The 21,207-nt window shown below is 38.0% G+C and overlaps 1 protein-coding gene across 1 annotated transcript in view; it reads left to right on the forward strand.

Annotated features, from left to right (window-relative positions):
* UNC13C (unc-13 homolog C) overlaps positions 1 to 21,207 on the forward strand; it is a 632,162-nt gene that overhangs the window by 580,994 nt on the left and 29,961 nt on the right. Inside the window, exon 29 of the mRNA XM_082388208.1 lies at positions 540 to 687. Coding sequence (XP_082244334.1) covers positions 540 to 687 — 148 coding nt within the window. The remainder of the gene's footprint in view (positions 1 to 539; positions 688 to 21,207) is intronic.

The following is a 21,207-nucleotide window of genomic DNA, read 5'->3' on the forward strand; positions in this document are numbered from 1 at the left end:
TTTCCAAGGACCACTCTGCATCCTCAGGTTGGCCTATGTGTGCACCATTGTGTGATTAGATCATGGGGAAGATGAGAGCAGTGGGCACCTGTCCTAGAATTGCAAACTAGTATCTGGAAAATACATGACCAGGAGATACCTTCTTTATGAAATTTGACAACCTTAGATGTTTTTCTCATGTTCTGGAAACAGAAGTCAACAACCAAGTTGACACAGTATCTAAACCTGGCATTCTGTAAGCATGTTGACCACTGCATCTTCATGATCCCATTTCTTTAACTTAAGTGTTGAATGAGAGGAAAAGTCTTAAGCTGCGAGGATCTGATGTCTGTGATGCAGAGCAACACTTCAGAGATACTGAGGGAACCTGAACTACATGGTGATGACTTGGCAATGGCCATCTGGTGCTATTTCTTTGTATCTACCTCATGTTGATCATACTGTATTATTCCATTTGAGCCTCACGATTATGGCAATAAAATCCTTCATCTAATACTTCTTTCTAAATGCCTCTGCTTACATTATTTTTTTCTTTTTAGCAATACTTTCATGCAGGAGGAAATGGCCTGAAAAAGAATTTCTTGGAGAAAAGCCCAGATCTTCAGTCTCTGAGATACGCTCTCAGTCTTTATACCCAAACAACTGATGCCTTGATAAAGAAATTCATAGACACTCAAACCTCACAGAGTAAGTAACACATTGGATGTGAGAATAAGTAAACTGAACACAACTAAACTTCAACATAGAAATCATTATAAATAATATCTCTAATTTGACTATAATAAATTAAAGCAGCAAGAAGAATGGGTAATTATTATTCATAGAAAATTGCCCAATCTTTAGCAAATTATTTTATAATTTCAATAACACTGGGATATGCTCAATACTAAAACTATATAGAGTGGTTGACATTTGCTGTTGATTCTAATTTCATAAAATTTAGTAAACCCTAGTTTTGAATATCCATAACTGTGATATTCTCAATTTAGAACAAAAGAGTTAGTGTTTGTTGGTCTTGGTAACTTCCAAAGTAAGAGCATAATTCCCCAAATCCTGCCTTCAAATGCAAAAATCTCCTGCTATCGGGTTTTCAGGAGGGCAACATCATTTAATCCTAATTTTATATGAGAAAAATTCTAACTTACTTTGAAATGAGCCAAGAGCCAAGTATTTTATTGGAAACTCAGATCTGTTTCATGTGGCAAAGTTCCCACCTCATAAGCTTCTAGGATATTACTGTTAACCTTTCTTTCAAGTTGCTTTGTGATTTATTATATTTTGGTAATTCCATGTATTTAAGATCTGGCATTTCTGAGAGATTATTGAAAATGTCCCTCTGAGTCAAAAAAAAAAAAAGCCAAATGCAGGCTCAAACTCTAGAACATAATAAATTGCCTCCCAGATATAATAAAAAGAAATAGGAGGACACTATCTTCATTCATGAGAGCTCCTTCAAAGGAAGCATACGGATCTTTTTCCTCTGATGAAAATGCTCCAGACTTGTCTATGTTTCATCATGGATATTTTCATTTTTCAAATTACATGGAAGATAATGCCAAGGTAGGTAGGTGCTAGGTAGGTGCTTGACCTGTCTTTAACATCATACTTTGTGCTTTCTGATAGTATCCGACTAAATGCTATAAATACTCCTCTTAATGTGATCTTCAAACCCAGCTTACATTTTAGGATGGTTCCAGAAAGGAGAAAAGAGTTGAGTCATAAAGCCTTGTCAAGATATACATTACTCCTTGAACCCATGATCCCTCAAGGTTTTCTAAACTGTGTAAATATGAATGCAATTCTAATACATCTTATCAGAATAGTGTCGTTGCTTTATTCCCAAAGAATGTGAGTGTATAAAAACTTAGCTCTGCTTTTATAGGTATACATTATGTGTATATACACACAACCCATGTTTCAACATAGATGTTACACCAAAAAACCTACATATGTATATCAATTTTGGTGTATGGAATTTGGCACACGTGTTGATTTTCTTTTGTATGAATTGTTTGGCAACATCAAAAATAAATAGCGGCAGGGAATAAGAGGATTCATAATCCTAATAATCCCTGACAACATAACTTATTTTCATCTTGGTCTTTCTTTTTCTTTTTTTACTCCCCTTTTCTGGCTTTTTCTAAGTACACAATTTTTTTTTTTTTTTTTGCATAATTGAAATTGGTAGGCTATGGATATGAAATGGGTTGCCTTTTCTCTGATAGTTACCTTCAACCATGCCAAGAGGAAACTATTTCCATCTCCTCCCTCACTCCCTTGTCATCCCTCCAACTGCCCCCCAGCCCAGCATGATCAGGCCCAAAGGACCTGAGGTGTGAAGGGGACTTGAAGTGCCCTTTGCTCCCCCGTCCCCATCATCTTCTAGATCCCTCTCTGCTTCAGGGTTTTGGGGGCAGAAACTGAAGGGGAGGAGGGAGATGTCTTTAATGCCCCCTGTACAGCTGCGTCCAGTACCTGCTTCCTGAGGGCCCCGTGCTAGGGATCCTCCTATCTGCTCAGCTCCCTTCAGGGAGTCCTCAGTTCTTGCCTCCTGCAGCACCTACTGTGGCTTCCTGCTCCTTGAGTGTCTGCTCCTAGTGTCCAGCCCTCTGGAATGGGGTCCCAGCCAGAAGGTTGCCGCCCAGCTTCCTCCAGTGGGCCCCACCGCAGCTCATATATGCTTTCCACGTCTTTGGTGATAATGGGGACTTCTCCACTATCAATCACCTGCCCTCTCTCTACAATTCTCCTTTCTACCTGCTCAAATACCTGCTTATACTTTCAAACTGGGGGGAGGGGAGGAGGAAGAGAGAAACACTGCTGCCTAATAGAGCATAACCATTGTTCAATCAAAAACAGAGGCGAGCCAAGTCTCATCAATTAACGGATGCAGTGTTTCTGAGTTTTTATCCAGTTCCTTTCTTCCAATTCTATCACAATCCTATCGCAATACTCATTACCATAGACTGAATAATAAAGTTAGCAACTGCACCATATCCCTTATAAAATAGGGAAAGGAGAGATAGAGGAAAATTCACTGAATGTTAGAATTCTGTATGACATACCCCAAAATAGAACATATTAAAGGATGCAATCCCCATTTCTATAACAGTCCCTATCATGGGTTGTATATATGACTTCCAAATGCCCGGGGCCAGCACATATTTCCTTTGGCTTCTAAGGAACCTCAGCTTCTAGGGTTCTTTAACTGACAGAGAAACATAGAAAAGTTGAATTCTCGAGGGTCTTATTTACATGGGCTGCTCTACTCTTCTATGAACATTTGACATGGGGTGTGTTGAAAGAGAGGAACTTGGGTGCCACCCCTTGGATTCCTTTGGTATCCTCCCTGCAGATGCGCATTTACAATTAATAGTAGGATCAACTCTCCCTTTTTTGTACCTGCTATCCTCGTATCAGGAAGAGTCCAAAATGACCAAATGAAGTCTCAGTTTCCAGTGTAAATATTGTTGCAATTATTCAAATAATTTTCTAGAACTTGGCTCAGTACCAAATATCCGCGAATATTTATTATGTTTAATTTTTGTTAATCTAATTTATATTTGGTTAATACAATTTAGAAAGACCATACTGGTGTTATGGTATCTTTCAAATATAAAATTTGAAATGGGAGCTAGTGCTGCACACTGCAAACCCCTGCTACCCTCTGCCTGAGGAGCCCCATTCAGGGTAAGCTGGGCTGTCAGATCCCCAGGAAGCAGCCCTCAACCAGTGAAAGACAGGAAGCTGGCAGATTAAAAAACAGACAAAACGTCAGCTTCCTCAGTTGGGACAACTCTAAAATGAATTCTTCGCCAACTCCAGAGTTCCCCTGTGAGATGAAGCTTCATCCCTTCAGGGAGGATGCCTTCCCAGATGGACCATTTACCATGGAATGCTTGTCGCAACTTTCTGCTCCCGGGGGAACCCAAATCCAGGGTCACACTGCTGGAAAGTGAGGATCCAGATTCCAGGTCAGCTCCTCTAGATCTAAATCCTGGGCTCTTAACCATTATGCCTGCATCTTCTCGATGCTAATTAAATTATAAAGGCCAAATGCCCTGAATGAATTTTTCCCCATTACTTGAGCTTTTTCTCTCACGATTTCTTAAGTTAGGAATATAGAACTAATTAGAGAAACTCAACTTATAAAGTAGTGAACATTATTTGGAAACAAATTTTACATATTTCATTTACTTTATGACTGACAAAACACAAACTGATTTTTTGTCTCCTTCATTTCTAACTCATACTCTACAAGTATTAATGAATCATCATTCAAGTGTTACTTAATCAACATGTTGTGTAAAAGAACTTGGAATCCTTTAGAAATTTAACTGTGCTTTTTAAAGCATCCATATTTTGTTCTCGTATTCTCATAAAATCTTCCCCTACTCCGTTTTCTTCTTTCCCTCTTGTTAAAATGTTCTTTCACATCTCTTTCTCCTTTCTGTTTTTTCCTGATCTGTGTTAGCAAATTAATTGTAACATTAAATATATGGGGAAAAAAACAATGAATATTAATGAATTATTTTTTCACTGTCTTCAAACTGAAAGACATACTTTCTTTAAAAATATTTTTAATTCAGTTTTTACACAAATGGGCGTGTGAGTATAGAAAAACTTGCTGTATATTGCTCACTTATTCTTTATTTTATTCCTCTTTTTTTCCCTTGCTCCATTCTCTCCATTTTCACCTTCCTTTCCTCTTTCTTTGATATCTTTTTAGAATAGATTTAGATGTCCTCTTTCTCCAGTAAAAAAAAAAAAAAAAAAAAAAGGATAGAGTTTCATTAGAAATTTATGAGCCCAGAGTTCAAATGAAATCCATCAGTTTGGAAAAAACACTGTCTTCTCTCCTCTTTCTATTCCAAATATTGGAAAATAAACAAATGCCAAATGGATAGAGAAGTATTCTTAAGTCCTCAAGTGAAACTGAGAGTTCGATTCATAAGAGTGTCATGTTTATTAGCCTAGCAAGGTACTGCAGTAAGAAAACACCATATTATGCTGCATTCACTTAACAAATATTTACTGAGCATCACCTCTGAATAAAGTCCCACACCACGGGGCATATATTCAAAGCTGAACATAGTGTTATGTACACCAGGTGCTCTAATATGGTGGTTCTCAAGCAGAGGTGAATTTGTCCCCCCAGGGCAATTAATTTACAAATATCTGAAGAGCTCTGCTTGTCTCATCTGGGAGTGGTGGTCTTGTTACTGGTATCTAGTGGGGGGAGAGCAGGGAGGCTGTTAAACGTCTTACGGTGCACAGGACAGTACACGACAAGAAGTTACCTAAAGTCTCCAGGTGGCAGTAGTGCTGAGGTTGGGACACCCTGCTCTAATACTAGACTGAAACAACATGAGAAGTGATGTAACATGTCATGTTAGAAGAGGGAAAAATTTGCCTTGGGAAGACCGGAAAGGCAGAACAGTCAGTGGGAAAACTGTCATGAGGAGGTAGAAAGAGGAAGGCATTCTGGATTCAGAAACTGTCCAGGAAAGAATATCCTTGCATTCTTAATTTTAAAATCCCAACATGTCAAGCATATCCACAGTATATTTTTATGAGGAAAAAGTGTTTATTTTGCTTTTAAAGCAAAATTCACCATATCACCACTAATAGATAGGGTTAAAAAGTATCTTAGAGTTCCTTGCACTGTTAACTATTTTGTGTAACATTAGTAGAAATTATTTTAGTATTTAAAGTAATTACCATGTTCTTCTCTTGGGGTTGGCCCTATGGCTTAAATTGGGTAGTTAGCTTGAAAATTTATACTTTTTTATTGTGGTTTCTCAAAAATGTGTTACTTACAGTTTTAGAAGCTGGTACAAAATTCATTTCTTGAATCTTAATTACAATATTCATCATCATTTTAAAAAAAGCTTCTGTAACAGCTATTTCATTATACCAAGGGCTCTTTGAATATTTCATGCAGTAGCAGACAGTGAAAAATGTATAAAACTTTAACATATTAAGTAGAATTCTTTTCAATGGATAACACAATTTGGAATGAGGCATAGAATGATTAATTGCTGACCTATCCTGTGTCATATTCTGTTTCCTTACCTGAGCATTTATTACAGCTTGAGGAACCTAAATCTAAAAAGCTTTAAAGACAAAGGGAATTTTTTATGTCTAAGTTACAAATGGCTCATAAAGCAAAAACAAAAAAAAATGACTGTATATATTAAAATATATGAAGTGAAATGTCTTTATTCTATAATCTGTCCTCTTTTTAACTTTTTATGAGCAATATGTTTGAGTCCTTGCTTATTTGAAATTTCTTAAAATTTAAATCAGATCGTTTTGGCCATTATAATAACTTGTTTCCTGCTAAAGTAGAGTATAATATATTTTAATCTGAAATGTAAATCAGATAGCTACTGACTCACATTTTGAACCTACGAATATGCTTCAATACATTCATTATGTATAAAGCATTAATTATCTCTAATTATGTTCTTCAAATTACAAAAGATATGTCCATAAGAAGAAAAGAAACCCTTTGTGAAGTGGTTCACTGTAGAAAAGGTCTCTTCTTATCAGAAATGTAGAACTTAACATTAGTAATATTTAGTTGGCAGAAGAGCTGGCATCAAAATAAAGAGATTAGCCTTTAGGCCAAGGGCCACAGCGGAAACTTCACCTTGATGCCACCTATGGGAGAAAATGCTGAGGAATGTCTTCAGGCTAAATAAAGTTCATTTAGCCATCTTCAACTTAATACTGATTTGAAAGCACAGTCAGAAGTGGTCTCTCATTTTAGCTAATAAGCCTTTCAGAGATCACCAGAATCCCCTCCAACACGTCTATGCCCCTGTCTTATCCCTGGGACAGTGGGATTCCACTAGCTAGCACTGCCTTCTAAGACAAGAGGTTAGCATTTCTTATGCAGTGGAAAAATTGAGAATTTATGCGATTTGGCTCTTCAAATATTGCAGTTGGTCTGACGACATTCAACGCTGGGTGAGGCTCTTCAGTGCAGTCAAAAAGCTGTACACAAATAACTTTAGTAGGAGTGGTGATGTGATACAGCCTGAGCACACTGAATCCTTTCCCAGGGTAGAGGTGTGTTAGATAAGGTTACAGTAATGCTGAGCAATACTGGGCACTGAAAGCAAGTTGTCCACCGCTGTGCCAGTCTTCCCAGCCAGTCCTGCGAGGTGAGTAACTCCATCCATGCTTGTTCAGGTTAAGAAATGAGTCACAAATAGATTAAGAAACTTGCTAAACTCATATAGATAAGTGGCAGAGACAACACCCTTCCCACTATTTCACACTTATTTTAATCAGCAAAAAAGCAGAATGTATTATTACTTCCTACACCCCGCGCTTTCTTCTCCATAGTTGTGAATAATTGGGGTTACACTTCATACTTCTTACTTCTCATTTTGGTAAGACTAAAGCTCCCTTCTGTTCAGGAGATAATCTTTCAGTTGGTATCTTTTTCACATCAGCAACAAACTCTCTATCCCCGAACGTCTTCCTTGCTTCCCAGTTTCTTCTCATTCTGGGCCCAGTTACTGGGCAGACTTAGTGGCCAGGGCATCTTTTGAATGTTAATTGGAAGTAATTGTACTGTAGGAATCTAAGTTGAGAATAAGAAAATGCATCCTGCTTTCCAAAAACCCTTTCTAACATAGGCTGATTTCACTCCTCTGGAGTCTAGTGTGTGTGTGTGTGTGTGTGTGTGTGTGTGTGTGTGTGTGTGTGTGTGTGTGTGTGTGTGTGTGTGTGTGTGTGTGTGTGTGTGTAGGCTATTGCTGCTTTGGTCTTTCTTCTCTTTTCTACTCTTCTCACCCTTGTCCCCCACCAGCAGAAAGATCATTTTGTACCACTCCCCTTGCACATAGACTCATATCATGAGTGCTAATCTACATTTCTCTCTTCTCCCAATGTAAATCCTAGAAGACAGGGCCTTGCTTACTCATCCCTCTAATCTAAGTGCTCAGTATCATGCTGGATACAAAGTAGGTGCGTTAGTGAATTTTAGAAAAAATAAATGCTGGGAAATTAAATGCAGAAAATTTTAAATTGTGTGATATGACATAGTCCTCATATTTGAATTGATGCCATTACAAATCTTTATTGAAAGCAAGTATATTTACAGCCCAAAAGAGAGGGAGAGAGAAGAGGGGGGAAAGAGAGAGAGAGAGAGAGAGAAGTTTACAGTTTGATGGCTGATAGTGTTCAGTAGTTTCTGTACAAGGTAGAAGATAGTAAGTGCCACTGGAGAAATACAAAGGGCTATATAAAGTTAGATGGAGAGAATAAGATCACGAATTTGTATTAAACTCTTGAAATCACCATGTGTTATTCAATCTGTTACATGAACTTAAACATAACCAGGAAAAAATGAAATACACTACTGTGTTCAGTTTAGGTCACAGATACATTCATATACCCTTTCATTTGACTCATTTTTAGGAGCATTTGCCATGTGCCAGCCTTTGTGTTAGATGCTAGTTAAAACTACAATGAAAGGCTGTGCTGAATATCTTCCATTTGCCCCTTGGAATCCACCCTACTTTCTCCCTGGGGCTGGGGCGTATTGATTACAACAATAGACTCTCTTACTCCTTGTTTCCCATTGGGTTCAGCCAGTAGGGAGCCCCTGCAAAGCTGTGGGGGAGGCAAGAGTGAGGTAAGGTATTCATTCTGTCCGCTCCCTCTGGGCATGATCCATTCATTCAAGCTGACTTTGTCCTTTGACTCTAAGCCTCTCAAAGTTGCCTTGCCTAGAAGACTCTCCTTGTGGACCACAGTAGCGACTTCCGCCCCTCAGGCTTTAGGGATTATGGATATTAACAGCCCCACTATCCCTCGTGTTTTCCCTAACCCACCACCTAAACCTTCACAAACAGTCTCTTTCTTAAACCATCCAAAATTACCCTAATTTGAGTTTCCATCTGTTTGCTAATGATACCCCGACGCATACAAAGGCAAATCTTCATGGCTTTGCTAGGTTTTTCTTCCATGCCAACTCTTTCACTCAGGTCATCAAAGATTACATTTTAAAATAAACAAATCAAGCATCAGAATAATTATCTTTGGAATGAGAAACAAAAAACATTGCATTTTGATGACTGAGCTACCCAGAATGAACGGAAGAGTATATTAGCTTTTCACTCACGAGAATATTTGTTATACTCTGGCCAAGTCATCAAAATCCCAGCTCCCACTTTCTCATAATGCAGTTTATCTTGCTCAGTTTCATCTCTGAAAACTGGAAGTCAGATTGAGACAACTGGGAGCCACTGGTGAAATTTGCAAAGTTTAAGAGCCCTCATAGCACAGACTAAGCAGGTGTTTATTGTATGTCATGTAATGGGGAAATTATCATTCTTCGTGCGCTCATCTAAGTATGCATATTTCTAGGTCAGAAAAAGGGTACTTTCATTATTGCTTCATTCATTTTTTTAGCGTAAATAGTTGAAAGATTAATTTTTCCATAACGCTACCCATACAACTGTGTGTAAGGGAAAGGTATCTTTTCATTTCTCAATTGGGTGAGAACTAGATCTCATTCCAAGACTATGCAGAATATCATGGTATTAGAACACTGCTTTCTCACTTAAAGTACTCTCTGTTAGTTGCATCTTAAAGGCTAAGTTGGATTTAAACAATTCTGATAATGAGTAATGTGCATATTTTTCTAAAATTAAACCAGAAAATTAAATAAAAGTTATTGTTTCTAAAACAAAACAAACAACAACAAAAAGCACTTGACATTGGCATTACATTCAAAGATCTAATGAATAACCACTCACACTTGGAGTTTACTATAGTTTACAGGCATCTTCAAATACCTTTTTCTCACCTGCGTCTGAGAACAGCCCTGCAAAGTCAGACAGAGGTCTTTGGATTATTGGTCTGATATTCCACACTGCCTCTGGGTGCTCTTTTGAGATGGTCATTTCACCCAAGAGCTGTAGTTGCCATTGAAGTGATTTGAGCAAGGGTACAGTGTGCAGAAAAAGACTGAAGGGAGACAAGACAAAAGAAGGCAGCCAGGTTGGAGGCTAGGCTGTGCGAATAACTATGTAGACATGCGAGCAGGTTCAAGATGTCGTTCAGCACTCTAATAGGCATGAGCTGGTGAAATAAATCTTGTCAAATTAATAGAAATTTAGGATAATAAATTTCTTTTATAGGGTATTAAAATAAAGCAATATTTACTTCTGTGTGGTGAAATTATGTTTTTTTTTCTGCCTGCTTATAATTTTCTGCACTTTCAAATTATCAAAGAAAGTCCAGGCATTTCTGTTGAATCATAATTTTAAAAGAAATATGTGGAGAACACACTTTGATCTGCAAAGTAAATTAGTTTCATTGAATACCAAGGTATAATCAGTTCAAGGTGGTAGGTTTTACTGTCTTTCAGGACCTTGGATTTAAATCTGTGGGATGAAATTAACAGCCCAATTAAACCTTCTCCTTACGATTCAAAGGATGTCAAAATTGCTCTGTTGGTAGGAGAATTTAAGAGTATGAACTACACATACGTGTTATACTTACAAACATATATATGCTATATGTGTATATGTAATTTAATTATTTATAAATCTTATTTTATGAAGAAAATGACCAGAGTAATTGTGTAATGCAGTGATTAAAATTAAGCAAATGCTAAATCAGTGATAAAACAGGTCTTCTTAAAATTATCTAACACTTTCTTATTATGGGTAATTATGATATTCTTCAATGTTTTTGTTGTTGTTGTTATTTTTGTTTTAGGACTGATTAGAAAGTGAGACAGAGGTTAGAATCAGTTGTTGGGAATTTTATGGAAATGCTGACAAACTGAGATGTCAGAAAAACATTCTTCAAATCACTGAGTCAAGAAAGCAAAACACAAAACAATTTCTCTGGATCCTCTGAGCCATAACATCTGTTTTTATTCACTGAGAACAGGTTTCTGTGACCAGTGGGTTCAGTAGCATTAATTGAAAATTGCAGACTATTGCTTTACAACCTCCATGTGCCCTTTATAACTGTTTTCTCCTTCGGTTATCCCGTGGCACTAGAAGTTAACCCTTGCTATTCAGTGTTTAATTTATCTTAGAAAAAGAAATAAGAACTGTGTTAAGTAAAATGGAAATAGTAAATCTCAATCTTTAAAGGTTGAAAGTCAAGCTTGTATAAACCTCTAGCATAAAGGTCTCTGCTTATTTATGGAGAAGAAGGGGCAAGAAATTGGTATGTTGGTTAAAACAGGGAAATGGGGAACCATGCAGTCATGGCCCAAGCATCTGCTCTACCTCTGCTTGGCTATCTGACCTTGAGACAAGTCACTTAACTTCTCTAAGCCTCAATTTTCCCATCTGTAAAATGGATAACATAGCAATTCCAAAGTCCACTGGGTCCTGGGAGGATCACAATGGTAATACATGTGAAGTGCTTAGTGCACAACAATCTCTCAATAAATGTTAATTTTTAGTGCATCACTGATATTGGGCACACTGTCTAAAAAGTACCTCTTTCTTTTACAAACATGAACAGAGAGGAACTGTCTTAGGATGCAGCTCTCTGAGCAAGGAAGCTGATAGTCAATCACATGCTCCTCTGTGAGCTGTACCTCGTTACCAAGGGGCTCTCAGAGTGACTGAGAAACCTACCACACTGACACATGAAGGATTCACACCTGCAGTTTCTATGAACTTCTTCTCCATACACGCCGTGGTTGTCAAATAATTGTATATTTTTTGAACACTTGGTATATGCACAAAGCGCTATGCTGGTAGGAGACACAGGGGGAAAATTCTCTGCTCCAAGGAGCTTACAATGAAGCTAAAAACAACTACATGAAAGGGAAAAAGCATCACACAAGGTAGCTTACGCTAAATACCAGGTGAATCTAAAGACCAAGTACTAAGGGCTTTCAGGGAGGGAGAAATGACTGTGGGCAGGAGAGTTGGGAGGATTCAGAGAAGTGTGGCTCAAGGTGGGCTTTGACAAATGTCTGAGGTTCAGGTAAGAGGAGAAAAGGAGGGCACGTCTGCAAGGCACAGAGTCCACATCTACAAGAAGAAGTACTTCTCAAAGTGGAGTCCCAGGAGTAGCAGTGTCAGGGTCTCCCGGTGCGTCAGTCAGCTCAGACCACAGTAACAGAATGCCACAGACTGGGTTGCTTAAACCAAAGAATTGTATTTTCTTATAGTCCTGGAGGCTGAAGGTACCAGCAGATTCAGTTTCTGGTGAGAGCCCTCTTCCTGGCTTGGAGGTAGCTCTCATCTCCTGGTGTCCTCACATGGTGGAGAGAGCACACTCTCTTGGTGTCTCTTCATATAGAGACCCTAATCCTGTTGCGTCAGGGCCCCCCCACTCTTATGACCTCTTTTAACCTTAATTACTTTCTTAGAGGCCCTGTCTTGAAATACAGTCACATTAGAAGTTAGAGCTTCAATATATGGATTTTGAAAGGACACAAGCATTTGGTCCATTAACACCTGAGAACTTGCTAGGATTGCAGAATCTTAAGCCTCACCCCCAGTGCTGAGTTAGAGACTCCAGGTTTAAGGCCCAAAAGTCTGTGTTTTCACCAGCCCTCCAGGTAACTGAGTTTGAGAACCACTGGAGTAAAGGGTCTGTAGGGAGGAGTGAATGGAGGGGTGATGGAAGAAATAGGTTGTGATCAGAACTTGGAGAGCTTTGAATGTCAGGCCCAGGAGTGTAGAGATTGACCTGCAGTCAATGTGAGGCCCAGAAGAAAGGGGAGGTCAACAGGTTAACCTAAAGGACTCATGCTATGCCATCTACTTTTGCATAGGAGGGAAGGAAGAAAGGAAGGAAAGAGTGCAGAAAAGAAGGGAGGGATGGAGAGAGGAAGGGAAGGAGGGAGAAAGGGAGAAGGAATAGGGAAGGGAAGGGAAGGGAAGGAAACCTCTTGGTAAACAGTTTTGCAGTTTAAATATTTACAGTCTAAATGTAGTAATAGCAGGAACAGACAAGAAGGGATGAATATGAGAAACATCATGAAGGAAGAAACTACAGGTCATTACAAAATAAAGCAAGCAAAGGAGAAAGAGTGGTAAACTTAGGTAACCTGTAGATCAGTGAAACCTACCGCTGAGCAAAATGTAGAAGTGTTGATGGGGGAGCTGTTTTGATGCAAGTGATAAATTCAATTTTATTTACGTCAGTGTTAATAGCAGGACATACAAGGGACTATGTCCACTGGGCAGATGGGAAAGGGAGTGGAGAGAGTGGTTGGTTCTTCAACTACATTCAGGAGGTGATTCCTGAATCCTGGGGAGAGGGTGCAAGCTCTGAGGAAGGGCACAGAGCAAGGGAGGATAAGCGAAATCACGGAGCAAGCCACCATTCAGAGGGAAAGCTGTGGCCAGGAAACAGAAGGTGAAGATCAGGGCAGGGTAAATATCAGTGCCATTTAAGCACTTTTGCTACTAGCGCCTTAAAAGGTCTCTGAGTCTGAGCACTTCAGAAGGGACAAGTTTATAGCTCCCTGTGAGTCCTGCGGGTAAATCATCATGCTCGTGACAAGGGCCAACTAGGAAAAATAGGAATTATGAGCATCATTGCTATTAGCCTACTGTTAAACCGGGTGATGGCCTTCAGTACCATCAGAAAGACCTAAGGGTGCTGACCATTTATATGTACTTAAGAAATGCATTAATTACTTCATTTTGGGTTTCTGTAACAATAAATGTGTGGTTCTCAAACTTTAGTGCACATGAGAATCACCTGCAGGGCTCGTTAAAACACGGACTACTGGGCCTCACTCTTACAATTTCTGACTCGTTGGGTCTGAGAATTTGCATTTGTAACAGGTTCTCAGGAGTTGCTGTTGCTCCTGGTCCGGGGACCACACTTTGAGAACTGTTGTTAAGCCTTACACAGAGGCACGCCCTATAATGACGTCACCTGTAGCTCATTCAAGGCATTGGCTGCAAACAATCATTTCAGGCAATTTTTTTTAGTGTTTCCAGGCTGAAACCTCTAGATCAGAGCACTGGAGAAGCATAAGAAGAAAGTATGGAGTCAATAAAAATGTTTTTTTTCCAAATGAAAGTATGTGCTTTACAGCCTCAAAGGAAGAGCCTCATGTAGACTCCACACACACACACACACACATCCTAAAAGGTAAAATACAGAAAAGTCTTTATGAAAGAAAACAAAAGCACTTTCTTCTTGGCCAAAGTTGACATTCAGGCCTGCATATTTTCCTCTCATTCTCCTCATATTTTAGCTTTCACTTCAAATGACATTGCCTTTTTAGTATAGTAGAAGAACCTAGAAACTTGACTCCTGCCTGTGATTCCATACAAAAGGGGTTATTTTCAATTATTTTCAGTTCAGTTTTTATTCATGAACAATATGATGTGATTGAAAGGCCAATTTCTATGGGAAAACTTGGCCGTTTACGTATGTGTTTATAATGTAAAATTTTGTGATTGGTTTAGAATACATTAGATCCTCTAGCTCTAAATTGTATGGCTGTCTTATGTGTGGTTATGCCTCATTTCATTTTCCACTGGAAGTCATTTCATTCCCTTGGTTTATAAACACCTTGAATTCTCTTTAACTGAAAAGACAAGGTAACTTGATAGAGCATCCCCCTTAGCAATAATAACCCTCAAGGTAGACTCAAACTAAGCAGAGCAAAACTATAGGCATCACGTCCTACATCATTCAAGAAAGGAAAGAAAATGGTGCTGAAAGGCAGGAAGGCCACTATGAAGAAACTCAAAAGAATAGATGAACAGACGGATGTACTGGAAATGCAAATGAAGAATGTCAATTTTTCTTTTCCTTTGGAGTAGGCCAGTTTGGAAATTAGCAGGTAAAAAGTTACAGTTATTTAGATGGCAAGGCTAGTGAATCCTAGACAAACAGGGTCCAAATGTCCATTATACAAAGCATACCTGTGTATCCTACTTGATCCTCTCAGTGATCCTATAAAGAACAGGAGACTATACGCATTCTCCGATGAGAAGACAGATCTTCAGGGTGAGATTGGGTGACTTGTAAGAGTCACATCAATATTAAGTAGTAGAACTGGGCTCAAATCCAAATTTTTCAAACTGTAAACACAGGACATTTTTCACTAACCAGCCCACTAACCAAAGCTTTTATCGGAAAGCTGATTTTTCTAACATTTAGAGTAATGCTCTGGACATATGAGTAAAACCAATTTTGGCCCATAGTCATTACTCCTTGTCATTAGCCTACCATTAGTAATCTATATGAGCAGCAGAATTAAGATGTAATAAAGTCTAATAGAACCTCTTATTATTCGTGTGCATACAACAGTAACCGAGATGGGTAACTATAGACATTAATTCAACAGACGTTTATATAGTGCCTAAATCTTTTCCCTGGCACTGGGGAGTGTTTGGGAAGTATAGTTAAAAAATAGTTTTTCCTCCCAATCTTTGAGAAGACAGGAACTAGAAAGGTGAATGTACAGAAGAATCACCTACTGAGGGATATAATTAGGTTGGACAGACTGTGAAAGCCATCAGTCAATATTAATTTACCAGCAGCACAGCCACTTTTCATCAGTTCCCTTATTCATTCACTCAACATTTAACCATTCATAGATTCATTTTATACACCATATGGCTAGACGCTACCCAGATAATTTGTTTCCTTCCAGCAATCATTTATTACTATTGTAAATTGTGTAAGTCTATTGATTGGGATTCAAACTTAGATTTCAGCTTCTGACTTTTGTGTCATGTTGATTTGATACGATACCTATGAAGTGACATGACAGAATATCAGATGGCAGAATCTCCTTCTACCAGTGCCATTCAGAAAACCCATGAAATATTTATATGGCCTGAAGTTTCCTATGTGCCCAGAGTCTACTGTGGGAAACAGAGTTTTCTACACTCCTTCCCAGTTCTTAAAAACAACCAGCAAGCAATTAATACAACTTACTCAAAATGGCTGGTGTAAAAGGCAATTTGGACAGAGTATGGATTTGCAATATTTTAAAAGATTATGTAGTTTTATAACTTCCGTGTTTAAATAACTGACAACAAAGAAGTTTGGCATTGGTTTTAAGGCCTCTGTACCCTCCCCCTACTTCTCAATTTATAGACATTTCTGTTAGGATGGGGTTCATCCCAGTAGGCATATGTCACTCTGCCCCCTTCCCCAGACAGCCAAATTTCTAGGGAGGGTATTTGTTATACCAAGTTTCAAAAGATAATAAAATTGGTCCTGGGCACTGACCATAGGTGAAACACTGTAGTCTCAGGAAGATGGATTTTGTCTAATTCTTGGATCAGGCAGAATCAAAGTTGTAGAGATTTGAAATCCCTAGATAAGATGGTTCAGCAATTAGCCCTAGAACCCAAAGCATTATCTGCTCAAATACAAAGGAAATGCTAATATATTTTAAATTTATTTTCTCAAGTAAATTGAAATTTCCTCTGCGCATATGGTCATATTATCTATTTCTTCAAAACTTGGCTCTGCCATTTATTAACTATGTAACATTGGGTAAGTTATTCATTTCTCTTTGCCTCAATTCCATTATCTGTAAAATGAGGATAAGAATAGTACCCCCAGTGTGGTTGGTGAGAAGATTAAATGAATTAATATATATAAAGCTCTTAAAACAATGCCTAATACTTAATAAGTACTTTACAATTGGATTCTCAATTACAGAACTAGTGATATTTTATTGTTTTTGTTTAAATTAAGGCAATTGTGTTTTCGTCTCTTATTTTGCCAAGAAAACTCTATGGAAATCTATTTCCTAGCCCTTATGCTAAGAGTGGTTTTAGTGATGCAAATACATCACTTAAGTGTATAACATTTTTCTCCAGAAATAATTTAAAGTTCTTGGACAGCTTCTATTTGTTTCATTCTTTGGCTCATTTGAACAGACTCAATTTTTGAATGATCTGTACTTGATATTGTATAGAAATGTAGCCAAATAATTGAAAGATAATCTTCTATTCCTTTTATTATTCACTTCATCTCTTGAAAAATGATTAGGTGGCTAACAGATTTTCTCACAGCATAACAAATATTAAATATAAAAATGGCTTTAAGAACTTTCAATGAAAAAAAGCATCTTCAGTAGCAATTATAGTTGTCTATTGAGTGTTTTAGTGTTTTGACTGAACTAACTGGCAGTTTTGGTCAAACATCCAATATGACTGAGTCTCGCTGAATTGGACTGGGGTTGAGCTACTTAGTGTGAAAGTTCAAACCAGAAATATGTGTAAGTTCCATTTTAGAGATTATATTTACCAAAATGTTGCCTTTTCGTGGCATATAAATATACTTAATACAACTGTGGGCATTCTTTCTCCTACAAATGTTACATTTAAAAGAATCTTTCCTGTAACACATGCCAAACATGCCTCCCTGTGAATTTTAGATAATTTGTCCCCATAGAAAGCTGACTACAGAGGCCAGCCAATTATAGTGTTTTTAGTTTTGTGGATTTTTTTTCATCTATGAATGGGAATTTAAATAAAAATATGTCAAATGACTTTAGGTCCAGACTTACTCTGAGGAGCTACCCTCTGCTATGCACGTGTGCAGACACAAGCACAACAACAACTCAAGAGGCCAAGCAAGAAAGGTCTCTAGGGACAAGTAGTGAGATCACGTGTGAGACATTACACAGAACTGGGTGCCCAGAGAAAGGCAAGAGCCAGAGGAATCCTACCAGGTTCACTAGGAGACAACGGCTGGAGGACAAACCGTTTGAGACCCAGCATCCTCTGGTAGAAAGGCATCCACAGCACCTCCAGACCAGAGTTTCTGTTGCTTCAGGCCCTCCACACACAAGGGGTTCATCTTAGCCCAGGGTTTGGGGCTGTCTGTTTATGAACCCCACAGATATGTCTGGGGGAAGATGTATGGAAGGAGAGGGAGAATTGCTAGGCATGGAGAATCGTCACATCCTGAGGCATTGCAGAAGGGGGCAAGAGTGCCCAAGCTGTGGGAAAGGTAATAATTTTTTTAAAAAAGAATTGGATTTTGATCTTCTCATGAACTGGCAATCTATTGCCTAACACATAAAAAGAACTCCACATGTTATTTGCGTAAATTACAGAATGATGTGTTAATACATTACATCAGAAATATCACAGGAAACTGCTTACGTTAATGATGATTCTAAACGTTAGAAAAGCAGATACATTATATAAAATTCTTATTCTGACTGTATAAAAATACTATTATGTCTAGCCAGTAATATAAGCCATTTTTCAATTATATCTAATTTTCATGGAGCAAAATAATGATTTTTTTTAAGTTGAGGTATTAGATGTATTCCTGCAAGGCAGAGTTTGGCTTAATATTAGGAAAAATGTACTAACCATTGGCACTATCCAGGAAAGGAATGGGATGCCTTCTTATGTAGTTATGTCTGCATGATAGAAAATAGCCAAGCTAAGACTGGTCAGGACTTTCCAGGCATATTGTAGAAAGGACTGCTGCAATGAATGGAAGATTTTAACCTCTAAGGTCCTTTTTAATTCTAAGATTCTGTAAGATTGCTTGAGGATTTTAGAAGTTCAGAGTAAAAAGCTATCTGAATACAGTCCTACAGTTTTATATTCTCCAGAGACATTTCCGTGCATTCTGTGTATGATTTGGGTGGACTGAAGTTCTGTGGAATCAAGCTAAAGGAAGCAGCACTAGGAAAGGTTTATTAAAGTTTTCCTAAAAGAACTTAGGAAATGTATCCTGATTTAGCTCAAGTATTGTAAAATTCAATTTGGTGTTATAATTTCCACTAAATTTCCTAAATTTTTCCTTCTATCTTTAGAAGGATTTGGCTGCTCGCGTATGTCATTCATGAAATTCATTACCGAGCAGACACACAGTAGATGTTTGCTGTGTTGCAGTGAGGCTAGCCTTTGAGAGGATGGGTCGTTGGGTTGTTAGGCTTAAAAAAAAAATGGCCACTTGAGTTATTCTATTTAAGAGCTACCAGATAAAGAATACTTTAGTGTTTTCTAATTGTTCCTTAGGATGATGATAGAAGATATGAGGGGAAAAAAATCCAGAAACAAGAAAAAATAGGTTATGCGGTCAAATTAGTTTTGTGACCTCTGTCTTAAAACTAAAAGTTAAGGAGTTTTCCCTCATTTTTAATTTGCTAATATGCATTGAGAAGAGGACATAGTGTGCAATATTTCCACATATATTTGTTCATAGACATCTCTTATATTTACAAAGCTCATTTGGTATAAATGACTCGTAACGCCATGTATAAATATTGATTAAACTAAAACACACGCATACACACATACTCATGAATTTTTAAAGTTTGTTTTCTTTCAAAAATGACGGCAGGGTATTTGTTCTGTTCATTGCTGTACCCCTGGTGCCTGGTGCTCAATATTTATTGAATGAAAAATCAGCAATCATGCTAGTGCGAAAAAAAATAAAACAGTCCATTCTGTTATTCTTCTCACCAAATCCTTTCTTCCCGCTTAACCCCTCTCAGAATAATCAGACCTTACAGTAATAGCAGATTTTAGAGTTTGTTAAATATATCTGTGTTCATGATCTTACTTGATCCTCACAAAAACATAGGTAGAGAAATATTGTCATTCCTATCTTATCAATGAAAAAATTGAGGTTCTGAGAGGTGAAAAGACTCAAGCAAAGTCCCATCACTAATGATTAAGACACAAATCCCTGCTTCAAGTTTCCACATCCAGTACATTCTTTACTACCCATGAGCACTTATGCCAGCCTCAGAGGTTCAGATCAAGAAGAGAAAAGCTAAGCAATTTCTTCTGCATTGGACTCCTCCTGCTTTCACTTTGACATTGTATCTTTTATAAATCTCCAATGTAATTTCTATTTCTTCGGTATCTCCTTGCAATCATTGTTACTGTTTTTATCTACAACAGTATAACAGGTAAGAACTTTTTCTCTAACTCTGGTAAAACTGTCCAAGTTTTGAAAAATAAGGTTCTCCAGTAATATTAGATCATTATGGATCCAGGGCCCTGGGAGAATCTCAAGAGAGCAATTGTTCCTACAGTAATCAAATGCTTAAACCACCGAAACACTTTTGGTCTACACTGTTTTTAAGAATCTCCTTTAGGTGGCCCAATTCGTTTTCAATCCCTTGTACAGTGAAAAATTCTTCCTCACATTTAGACACATTTTCCCTGGGTATGTGTTAAGCTTATTTTATCTATGTTTCTGTCCTGAATAGAAATGAAGGATATCTGTTTCTTTTCTTCCTGAGATTACTTATACCCTAAAGAAAAAATGGACCTCTCATTCTTCTTGCTCTCTTGTCTCTCCCCAACCACTGCAAGTAAACTTGAAGAGCACATTAACTATCTATACTGTTTAAGTTAGAGACCTTGAAACGATTAATTTCCTCTCTTGCTTTTAAAGTGGTTGAGTGTTTTGATTATTTCTGTTTGTTTTTAGGAAGAGGTTTCATAGGTGTAACATAGCAGACATATAATCATTTATTAACCTCTTATTCTATTAAATGCTTTGAGCCATGGAGAATAATGGACACCATTCCCACCAGAGTAAGTCTTGGTCTAATTTACCAGAGCTAACAGGTAAGCATGGGACCGTTAGAGGGTCATTTCAAAGCAGCACTTATTAGCGTGGACTGCTCCTTCATCTCATTAGAGCGAGGCCTCTATAAATCCCAGAAGGATAGAGTTGTTATCCAAGGAGCATTGTGTGAAAGAGAGAAGTCTAGAGATGGATCTCGATAGAGGCATATGCTTTAGAGAAGCAAGGATTTTCTATGAACACAATATCAAATCACCAAAGGCAAAGAGTTAGGCTGGGTTCAGGATATGGGGGGCACAGGCCAGAAGGTCAGGAACAGAAGGTCTAGTTTGAGAACAGGATGAGCTCAGGTAGATTAAATTAGATTATAAAGTGCCTCTTAGACTTCTTTGTCCATATAGAACTTTCATATTTCTGAATACATAGTAACTGTAACACCTGAATACTCACTACAATTCACTTTTTGGTGCCTTATTTTCTTAGGCGTTTTATTGATAAACAACATTTCTGAATTTGGAACATCCTTCTCACCTAATCAGTTTTTGTTTTGTTTTTTTTCTTATACAAGTTTTGTTTTCCCTCCCTCTCTCTTTGGGGAAAAAAAAAAAACTCACCTCTTTTATACCTTAAGAGAACTCCATAGATTGATCATTTATTCATTCACGGGACTAATGTTAGCTAAGTGTTTATCATGGACCGCGCACT

This window comes from Balaenoptera borealis (genome assembly GCF_965194805.1).
Source record: "Balaenoptera borealis genome assembly, chromosome: 3".
Classification (NCBI taxonomy): domain Eukaryota; kingdom Metazoa; phylum Chordata; class Mammalia; order Artiodactyla; family Balaenopteridae; genus Balaenoptera; species Balaenoptera borealis.